General features: G+C 54.3%; 1 protein-coding gene across 1 annotated transcript in view; it reads right to left on the minus strand.

Annotated features, from left to right (window-relative positions):
* NOS3 (nitric oxide synthase 3) overlaps nucleotides 1-10,775 on the minus strand; it is a 50,386-nt gene extending 39,611 nt beyond the window's left edge. Inside the window, exons 1-2 of the mRNA XM_015420973.1 lie at nucleotides 10,666-10,775; nucleotides 6,356-6,518 (exon numbers count right to left, since the gene is read on the minus strand). Coding sequence (XP_015276459.1) covers nucleotides 6,356-6,518; nucleotides 10,666-10,760 — 258 coding nt within the window. The 5' untranslated portion in view covers nucleotides 10,761-10,775. The remainder of the gene's footprint in view (nucleotides 1-6,355; nucleotides 6,519-10,665) is intronic.
* Nucleotides 10,776-10,987: the final 212 nt, after the last annotated feature.

Consider the following 10,987-nt stretch of genomic DNA (forward strand, 5'->3'; position numbering starts at 1 on the left):
AATGACAAGCCGGGCATGCTGTAAACAGCTCTTAAATCGAAGGTGTATTTCTGCAACAAGAAGGATACCTGATCTTCAGGTGGGGGGCATGCAGGGCTTTCATTGCTTCTCAACGGTTGCATGCCTTCTGTTGCCCTTTCGAACAGTTGCCCTTGTGAACTGAGGCAGATCAGCTGAGGGAGGGCAGGAAAGGTTGCCTCAGTGCTTAGTTCTCCTCGTGGCCCTTTCTGACACTCCCAGGGAAATGCTGATCGCCACTTTGGGGTCAGGAAGCAATTTTTCTCCAGGCCAGTTTGTCCCTGGGGATCCTGGAGGTTTTTTGTAATCTTTTGGGCATGGAACAGCGGTTACTTGGGGTGTGTGGGGGGGAGGTATTTGTGAATCTCCTGAATTTGCAGGGGGTTGGACTAGATGACACTGGGGGTCCCTTCCAACTCTATGATTCTGTGACCTGACTCGTGCTTCCCTTGTGGTTGACCTTTTCACATCTTCCTCAAAACACTGTGACACACATACCCACAGGCTGGAAAACAAGCAGATTATTGCCTGACTTTGTTGGAGGGGGAGAAAGATCAGAAAGAAGAAGAAATTGAAAGAAGAAGAAGAAGAATGGATAGGGCAGAAACAGAGGAAAACTCTGAAAGTTACTTTGAGAATGGAGCTCTCTCTAACCATGTAGCAAATATTAAGGAACATGTGCTAAGGTAGCAGAGGGTGTGTTAGCCTGCAGTTTCCTCTCAAGTACTGGGTATATGTACAATTTTGGTTGTGCAAAACTAAGCCATTTATCACGTTTAAATTCCATAAATATGTCAAATATTGCAATTTTATATGCCAAGTAAATTATAAGTGATGTGTTTTACATTGTTAAAGCAGTAAGATTAGTTAAGGTTTGATAGGACAATAAGTAGTGCATATATTTCAATTTCCCCCAAATGTCTGGGTTGTTTTATTTTGTTTTAAGGGGGGAAAGGGGGGGGGGACACCCTTTCTTCTCCTGCAGCTTCAAAATGTCCAGAAATGTTATACCTGAGTGAACACGAGGTGGAGGAGGAGGAGGTTGTACTTATACCCCATGGCCCTTCACTACCCAAAGGAGTCTCAGAGCGGCTGACAAACTCCTCTCCCTCCCCCTCCCCACAACAGACACCCCCTGTGAGGTAGGCAGGGCTGAGAGAGCTCTTGACAGAAGCTGCTCTTTTTCAAGGACAGCTCTTATCAGAACTACAGCTTGCCCAAGGCCATCCAGCCAGGTGCAAGTGGAGGAGGAGTGGGGAATCAAACCCGGCTCTCCCAGATTAGAAGAAGAAGAGGAGGTTGGACTTATACCCCATGGCCCTTCACTACCCAAAGGAGTCTCAGAGCGGCTGACAAACTCCTCTCCCTCCCCCTCCCCACAACAGACACCCCCTGTGAGGTAGGCAGGGCTGAGAGAGCTCTTGACAGAAGCTGCTCTTTTTCAAGGACAGCTCTTATCAGAACTACAGCTTGCCCAAGGCCATCCAGCCAGGTGCAAGTGGAGGAGGAGTGGGGAAATCAAACGCAGTTCTCCCAGATTAGAGTCCGCGCACCTAACCACTACACCAAACTTAAGGGGTGAGACTACAGGAATTCCCAGTGCTACTGAGTTCAGCATTTACATGAATGAAGATTGCTCTGAAGAAAAATGATGGGAAAAGGGGAGGAAGGATTGCTAAAGGCAGACAAGGAGGCCGGAGGGAAACCGAATATGTTCTTTCCATTGGTTCCTAATCGGGAAAATGTTGGGCAGTTGGTTATCTGTGCCAGAACTGGTGTTTTTCTGAAAGCTGTTGGAAAACCTGACTCAAATTGAGGTGACAAGAGGTGAAGTTTGAAGGCCGATAGACAAATAAAGCACTAACAAGTCACTGAGTCCAGATGGCACAGACCTGTGGATTACTCTTAAGGAAACTCAAATGTGGCCGTATTCTTGATCTTCTGCCAAGATCTGCAACTGGTTGCAGAGAACAGCCCCCCTTCTAGAGGACTGATGGCCCCAAATCGTTAAGCCCAAAGAGGAAAGAGCATCCCGGACAAGGAATCAGCACAACTTCTGTAAATATGTAGGCAGACTTTCTAATCAGCCTCTTAGAATTCTCTGAAATTGGTGGACAAGAACAAGAAGAAGAGGAAGAAGAGATTGGATTTATCCCCCATGGCCCTTCACTATCCAAAGGGGTCTCAGAGCGGCTTACAAACTCCTCTCCCTTCCCCTCCCCACAACAGACACCCTGGGAGGTAGGTGGGGCTGAGAGAGCTCTTGACAGAGACTGCTCTTTCTTTCCAGAACAGCTCTTATCAGAACTACGACTTGCCCAAGGTCATCCAGCCAGGTGCAAGTGGAGGAGTGGGGAATCAAGAAGAAGAGGAGGAGATTGGATTCATACCCCGCCCTTCACTACCCAGAGGAGTCTCAGAGCGGTTTAGAATCTCCTTTCCCTCCCCCTCCCCACAACAGACACCCTGGGAGGTAGGTGGGGCTGAGAGAGCTCTTGACAGAAACGGCTCTTTTTCAAGGACAGCTCTGGCAGAACTACGGCTTGCCCAAGGTCATCCAGCCAGGTGCCAGTGGAGGAGTGGGGAATCAAACCCGGCTCTCCCAGATTAGAGTCCGCGCACTTAACCACGACTCCAAACTGGCGATAGATAGATGATAGGTGCTCGCTTCGGCAGCACATATACTAAAATTGGATAGATGATAGATAGGTAGATAGGTAGATAGGTAGATAGGTAGATAGGTAGATAGGTAGATAGGTAGATAGGTAGATAGGTAGATAGGTAGATAGGTAGATAGGTAGATAGGTAGATAGGTAGATAGGTAGATAGGTAGATAGGTAGATAGGTAGATAGGTAGATAGGTAGATAGGTAGATAGGTAGATAGGTAGATAGGTAGATAGGTAGATAGGTAGATAGGTAGATAGGTAGATAGGTAGATAGGTAGATAGGTAGATAGGTAGATAGGTAGATAGGTAGATAGGTAGATAGGTAGATAGGTAGATAGGTAGATAGGTAGATAGGTAGATAGGTAGATAGGTAGATAGGTAGATAGGTAGATAGGTAGATAGGTAGATAGGTAGATAGGTAGATAGGTAGATAGGTAGATAGGTAGATAGGTAGATAGGTAGATAGGTAGATAGGCCACAACAGACACCCTGGGAGGCAGGTGGGGCTGAGAGAGCTCTGACAGAAAGGGCTCTTTTTTCAAGAACAGCTCTTATCAGAACTACGGCTTGCCCAAGGCCATCCAGCCAGGTGCAAGTGGAGGAGGAGTGGGGGATCAAACCCGGTTCTCCCAGATTAGAGTCCGCGCACTCCTAACCACGACACCAAACTGAACAATCAAACAGAACAGTCGGGAAGACATCATATGTCTGGACTTTTGATTTTTCAAAACATAAAATCCCTCCCCAAAGGCTCCTGAGTAGACCTGACTGCCATGGGACTAGGGGAAGGGAGCCGTGGGGGTCCCACAGGGACTGGTACAATGACCGGGGCTGTTTAATTTTTTCATTAGTGATCTGGGATTGGGAGTAAACAGTGGAGTACCCAAGTCTGCAGACACTGAATTATTCAGGATGCTAAAGTGCTCCAAGAGGATGAGTGACTGACCACATGCCAAGTGAGACGCAAAACAAGTGCAAAGTGATGTGCACTGGGGCAAAACATCCTCCTTTGGAATATGCGCTGATGGGGGGGGGTCTAAACTGGGGGGGGGGTTTGACCAGACAGGAAAGAGACTTTGCAGCTGTGAGAGGAAAAATCAGTTAAGATCTCAACTGCAAGCCGCCGTGGTGGGAGAGACAAATGCTGTGGTAAGGATGATCAGACAAGAGACTGAAAACAAAAGTTATCCAAGACAGAATCACAACGCCCTTCCAATAGACCAGAGGTGGCCAAACTTGCTTAACTTAAGAGCCACATAGAATAAACATCAGATGTTTGAGAGCCACAAGGCATGAACAAATATCACAAAATATGTAAATTTGCTTTCTATTAACATTAAATGAGACTGCCAAAAATAAAAACAGAAGGGGTAGAAACAGATATTGATAATGATATCTATTTGTCCAGTGATATTTGTAGGCTTGGGGGCGGGGGGCTTCAAGCCTACCCAGGGAAGGGAACCCTGGCCAGGGAAGGGAGGCATCCCTCCCCTTCCCCAGCTGCCCTGCCGGGAGCCACTAAATACGTGTGAAAGAGCCGCGTGTGGCTCCCAAGCCGCAGTTTAGCCACCCCTGCAACAGACTGCCAAGGCAGGCACTTAGTGGGATGCAATGGCGAGGCTGTCGTGCAAAAACCTGGGAGTGCCACGTGGAGATCCTGACTTTGGAGCAGACACTCACTCTCAACACCCTTACCTACTTCACAGGATGGCCATGAGGATAAAAGGGGGGAGAGGAGAACCCACGCGTACACACACACACACACACACACACACACCAGAGGGAATCACAGAATCATAGAATGCTCAGAGTTGGAAGGGACCTTGCAGGTCATCTAGTCCAACCCCCTGCACTCTGCAGGAGCACTTTAGCCGAAAGATAGAGATAGCAAGACAACAATGGGACGGCCAGCCAGCCATCCTGGGGACACTTCTGGTCACCCCGTCTTCTAAAAGGATGCCGTGGAGTCACAGACCAGCGGCCAAAATGAGGAAGCAGCAGCCGGAACTTCTTCCCTAAGAGGAAAGGCACGGATGTTTGTGACTGTTCAGCTTGGCATAACATGGTGCTGACTTCCGAAATTATGCCCGGGCTGCACAGAAATAACTTTTTCTCCCTCTCTCATAAAACTACAACCCACCAGTGAAATTGCAGAGCTCTGGATTTAAGACTGACAGAAGAACGCCCTCCTTTGTATCAGGCAGATAATTCACTGGCAGAGAACGCCCTGCCAGGCGGTGTGGGGATGGTCCTCGCCAGGGGTGGATCGAAAAGGGGCTCACGGGGGGGAGGGTCTATGGGAGGAGGGTCTACACAGGGGTCTCCATGCTCAACGGGGGAAGACTTTGGCCTCTACCCCCAGAGCTCTGGGCCTCCTGCAGCCTCTGCTCAGCCCCTGAGGGAAACGGGATGCTGGGCTCTTGGACCTTCCTTGATCTGGTCGAGGAGGCTCTTCCTGTGCCCCAAACAGCCCCCCCCCTCTGTCCATGAAGCTTCCCTTCTTCCCCCTGTCAAGCTGGCCCTGAAGACCAGCAATGCCTACCATGGACCATTTGGAGGAGGAGGAGGAGGAGATTGGACTTATACCCCTTGCCCTTCACTACCCAAAGGAGTCTCAGAGCGGCTGACAAACTCCTCTCCCTTCCACTCCCCACAACAGACGGACACCCTGTAAGGCAGGTGGGGCTAAGAGAGCTCTTGACAGAAACAGCTCTTTTTCAAGGACAGCTCTTGTCAGAACTACGGCTTGCCCAAGGTCATCCAGCCAGGTGCAAGTGGAAGAGGAATGGGGAATCAAACCCAGTTCTCCCAGATTAGAGTTCGCACACTTAACCACGACACCAAGCAAATAAATAAATCAATGTAGATTTCCTGTGGGAGGGGGAAGCAACTTCCCAGTGCCCTTCCAGGGCAGGAATCCCGCAGCAGGTGAGGGGTGGGGGGCTTCAGCCCCTCCCCTCTGCACACTGTGAGCCCCCCCTCCAAGGGGACCAGGCGAGGCACAAAGCCTGCTGCTCGAAAAGCCTTCCGGCGGACTCGGGAAGGGCACGAGAGGAACATAACCTTGAGTTAACCCTCCTCGCCAGTTGGGCTGGAAGGACCTCTGGAGCAGCAGCAAAGGAAAAGCGGATCAGGAAGGGGGGGGGGGGGGGGGGCAGGGCGTGAAGGCGGAAAGTCCAGTGGAGAGATGGGAGAGGAGACAGGACCAGCGGAGCTTGAAGATGGCAGGTGGGTGAGGAAGAAGAAAGTGGGGGTGGAGGGGGTGGCTCTCTGGCTGAGAAGGCTGGCGGGAAGCAGGACTCGGTCTGAGCACGTGGGGGGGGGGGGGTTCTCAGGATCCCTCACCACCGTTTTGCCAGAGATAACAGGACTCGGCTGCAAGGAAGACACGTGGAGCAGGAAGAAGGTCGGAGCTGGATGGCCTGCCAGGAGGCGGGAAGGGATGCTGAGAGGCCAGGAGGTCTGAAGAACCAGCCGGATCTTTCTCTGTGGGCCTCCCAGGATAATGTGGCGCTGGGCCCCCGTTCCGCCCTCCACCTCCTGCCCGTCGCCCAACCTACTTTGCCACGGGTGCCCCTCGCCATTGCTCCCACAAGAGATTCCAGCTCGGCCTGGCATGCATGCGGGGGGCTTTCAAGCGAGCGGTTCCGGGGCTGCTCCCCTCGCGTACCTGCAGCTTGCTCCACTGGATTCGGCCCACGCAGCGGGGTGCGTTTCGCCAGGCGTGCTTGGCCCCGAAAATGAGCTCTGCCTCTAGCAGCTGGTAGGTGCCCGTCTCCGAGATCGCCCGCTCCACCTCCTGGAGGCGCTGGATGTGGGCCTTGGACTCCAAGCTGGGGAGACAGGTCTTGGTCAGACGGGGGCACGACAGCCCGCCCCACCCCCACGACCCCTCTGACCCTTTCATTGGGAGGGGGCTGGCTGCAATTGAGCGCCTGGCAAGACCCCCTCTCTCAGCCATTGAGGCAGAACGCCTGGACTGTTCTTAGCGCCCCGGGTGGTGCCCTTTTGTGTAAGGACCAGGGGTGCCCATCTTCAGAGGTCACACGGCAAGAGCTACTCTCTCTGACACAGGGATCAACCACGCTCAGTTTAACCAACCGATCAACCGAGGGGGGGGCACAGCAGCTCCACTGGGGATCCAGGCAACCCCACTACAACCCACCAATCATTGCGCAGCACGCCAGGGATGCCCCTGTGACAGGCAGGTGCAGAAGCGACCAGCTGGCACACACTGAGGTGGCCACACCCCTCCCCCAGATGCCGGCCCCCTGCTGCCCACGCGGGGGGGGGGGAGGAGCCCAGCAGACAGGTGTGTGGGATGCCAGCGGGAATTGAGCCCGCACCACCACCCCCTGCCCAGTGTCTCCACTTGAAAGACCTCTCTCTGCCCAACAGCGTGGACAGGCACTGCCAGGCGGACTAGGCCATACTGAAGAAGAAGAAGAGATTGGATTTATAGCCCCGCCCTTCACTACCCGAAGGAGTCTCAGAGCAGCTTACAAACTCCTTTCCCTTCCCCTCCCCACAGCAGACACCCTGGGAGGGAGGTGGGCCTGAGAGAGCTCTTGACAGAGACTGCTCTTTTTCAAGAACAGCTCTTGACAGAACTACAGCTTGCCCAAGGTCATCCAGCAGGTTCAAGTGGAGGAGGAGTGGGGACTCAAACCTGGTTCTCCCAGATTAGAGTCCGCGCACTTGACCACTACACCACACTGGCTCTCTTATCAGAACTGTGGCTTGCCCAAGGTCATCCAGCCAGGTGCAAGTGGAGGAGGAGTGGGGAATCAAACCCGGTTCTCCCAGATTAGAGTCCCCGCACTTAACCACTACACCAAACTGGCTCTCTGGGCTGAGAAGGCATTATTCTTGCTATTGCTGTTGTTATCTGGTTCTTTATCATCTGCCTTTTCCACGGAGACCTCAGGCAGACGGCAGAATGTAAGTCAAGTGCAACCGCCAGCGGACAGAACAGGAGGATTTGGACCGCGGGAATCTCAAAGAGAGCTGCAACCAAGAAGACGCTTTTAAACACGATACGTTAAGTGGTGTAGAACTACCCGCAGGTGACAATACAGCAGTCTTGGTCACAGTCCCTGTTCCTTCACCAATGCAACTTTCTGACCACTTGATCACAGTACAATCCTAAGTCAACCTGTTTAACCTCCGCTGATATCCCCCATTTAAGTACAAGGAGCTGCCAGGAAGAGAGAAAACCGAAGGCTGCTCACTTGGCACCAGTGTTCCCTCTAAGCTGAGTTAGTGTGAGCTAGCTCATGGTTTTTTAGCCTCCAGCTCACACGCTTTTGTCTTCGCTCAGGAAGGAGGGCTCCAGAGCAGACTAATTTATGCAGTAAAAGAGGAAGAGGAGATTGGATTTGTACCCCGCCCTTCACTACCCAAAGGAGTCTCAGAGCGGCTTACAAACTCCTTTCCCTTCCCCTACCCACAACAGGCACCCTGTGAGGTAGGTGGGGCTGAGAGAGCTCTTTCAAGAACTGCTCCTGAGAGAACAGCTCTGACAGAACTACGGCTTGCCCAAGGTCATCCAGCAGCTGCAAGTGGAGGAGGAGTGGGGAATCAAACCAGGTTCTCCCAGATTAGAGTCTGCGCACTTAACCACCACACCAAACTGGCCAACTTTAATGCCAGCAGCTCACAAAGTAGAATTTTTGCTCACAAGATTCCACGGCTTAGCAGGAGCACTGCTTGGCACCCGACCAGGGAGGGGGCCTCGCTGGCAGATAAAAGCGATCGGGGTTACCACCAGTACCCTGCGTCTGCTCCCTATGGGGAAACAGGCAAACATGGCTATGGGGAAGAGAGCGCTGCCAGAACGCTTCTGTGTGGGGTGAGGGGGGGGGAATGTTGATGACATCAGACGCCTCTGAGGAGACAGGAAGAAACGGCTCAGAGAGGAAAAGGCCTTTGATAACACACACCATGAGAGCCAGGGAGAGAACAAAGGAATTTGGGACAGAAACAGACAGGGGGGGGGGCTGGGCACTGGTACCTAGCTAGAGTCCGCCTCAAACAACAGATGGGGGCACGGTAAGGGTGGAAGACTGGGAGACGCATCCAGCCCCCCCACCAGTGTTCCCTCTAAGCTGAGCGAGTGTGAGCTAGCTCACAGGTTTTTTAGCCTCCGGCGCACACATTTTTGTCTTGGCTCAGGGGGGAAGGGGCCAGAACCAACTAATTTATGCAGCAGCCAAATCGCTCGCTCACAGCTTTAATGCCAGGAGCTCGCAAAGCAGAATAATTGCTCACGAGACTCCACAGCTTAGAGGGAACATTGCCCCCCCTGGAAGTTCTCCTGTATCTGCCAGGTGTGAAAGCCAATCTGTCCCGTCCCCCCATTGGCTGCCAGGTTCCCCCTCGTTATCACTGGAGAAGAACTTCCTGGTGGATTGTCCCAAGCCAGTCCCGGCAAAGCCTCATTGTCTCAAACTGGAGACTACTCGAGAGTAAATGGCACGGAAGCGGTCCTGCAAGGGTGACGCAGCCTGCAAGGAAATCGGCATCGGTGGCTTAGTCACATGTGCTTGGGGGCCCCGTGGGGGCCGGGAGGTGCGGCAGCAGAACGGGCCCCCGGGAGGGGTCCAGAGAGGGCCATTCCCGGATCAGGAGGACTCCCGCCTGACTCAGAGCCCTTTCATCTTCGATAAGCAGCCGCGCAAAAATAGCACGCCTGTTATCTCTGGGGCCGGGAAGAGGAGAGTCAGAGTGTCCGGCCGGGAGCTCAGGACGGAGAGGAAGGGGTGTGGGGCTGACCCTCCCAAGAATCCGGGGGTGGTGACCTCAGCACAAGGCCCCGGAGATAAGGGCCTCCCAATCCCTCGCTGCGCCTCGGCCAGCCGGGAACAAGCCCCAAACGGCTGCCCTTCCTGTCTCTGCCCACTGCCGCCACCGAGAAGCGGGACCCCCGGGTGGGGAGGCTCTCTGTCCTCCTTAGGAACACAAGAGAAAAGCCCATGTCGGATCAGGCCAGTGGCCCCTCCGGCCCAACACTCTGTTGTCACACAGGGGCCAGAAATACCAGGCGCCATCAGAAGGTCCACCAGTGGGGCCAGAACACTAGGATGCCTCCCACTGTTGCCCCCCCCAAGAATACAGAGCATCGCTTGCCCCAGCCTGAGAGTTCGTATAAGAACATAAGACCATAAGGGAAAAGCCCATGTCGGATCAGGCCAGTGGCTCACCTGGTCACACACTCTGTTGTCACACAGGGGCCAGAAATACCAGGCGCCATCGGGAGGTCCAGCAGTGGGGCCAGGAGGACACTAGAAGCCCCTCCCACTGTTGCCCCCCCAAGCACCGAGAATACAGAGCATCCCTTGCCCAAGCCTGAGAGTTCCTATAAGAACATAAGACCATAAGAGAAGCCCATGTCGGATCAGGCCAATGGCCCCTCCAGTCTAACACTCTGTTGTCACACAGGGGCCAGAAATACCAGGGGCCACCACGAGGTCCACCAGTGGGGCCAGGACACTCTGAGGCCTCCCACTGTTGCCCCCCCAAGAATACAGAGCATCCCTTCCCAAGCCTGAGAGTTCCTATAAGAACATAAGACCATAAGAGAAGCCAATGTTGGATCAGGCCAATGGCCCCTCCAGTCCAACACTCTGTGTCACACAGTGGCCAAAAACACCAGGGGCCACCACGAGGTCCCCCAGTGGGGCCAGGACGCTAGAAGCCCCCTCCCCACTGTTGCCCCCCGCTTGATGATGGTGTTGAGTTTTGGGTGACAAGGAGGAAGGCCGAGGGCAAATGGTCTGGAAGGGGCGAGGCCCCCGGTTAACCTGCAGGGAAACCCACGCCCCGTGGCGGGGAGCCGGCTGCCCTCAGCCCCAGGCACAGTGTGGGCCAGCACCTGTTCTTTGGGGGGGGGGCAGACAGACCCCGCGGGGGACACCGTGCCCAAATCCAACAGCGCCCAGCTGGGCAGAAGGGGAGGGGCTGGCCGGACCCCTCGCTCACCGTCTGATGGAGCCGTAGTACTGGTTGATGAAGTCCCGGGCCAGCGGCAGCAGCTCTTCCTTGGGCCGGGGGCCCTCCGCAGCCCCCCCCCTCATCTCCTTGGGGAACACGAGGCAGCCGAGGCAGCGCTTCTCGCTGCAGGGGGTCGCCTGCGGGCAGAGGGGGGGGGAGAAGGGTGGCAGAGGACCCCGGGGGAACCCTCGCCTCCAGCCCCACCGCCTACCCCACTGGCTGCCAAGCTGAAACCTCCTCATCTGGCTGGTCCGGGGGGGGGGCGGGGAGGGCGTTTAAAGCCAGTCCGGAGAGCTCAGGAAGGCCTCGG

This window comes from Gekko japonicus, unplaced genomic scaffold, assembly GCF_001447785.1.
Source record: "Gekko japonicus isolate JY-2015 unplaced genomic scaffold, Gekko_japonicus_V1.1 scaffold3343, whole genome shotgun sequence".
NCBI lineage: Eukaryota > Metazoa > Chordata > Lepidosauria > Squamata > Gekkonidae > Gekko > Gekko japonicus.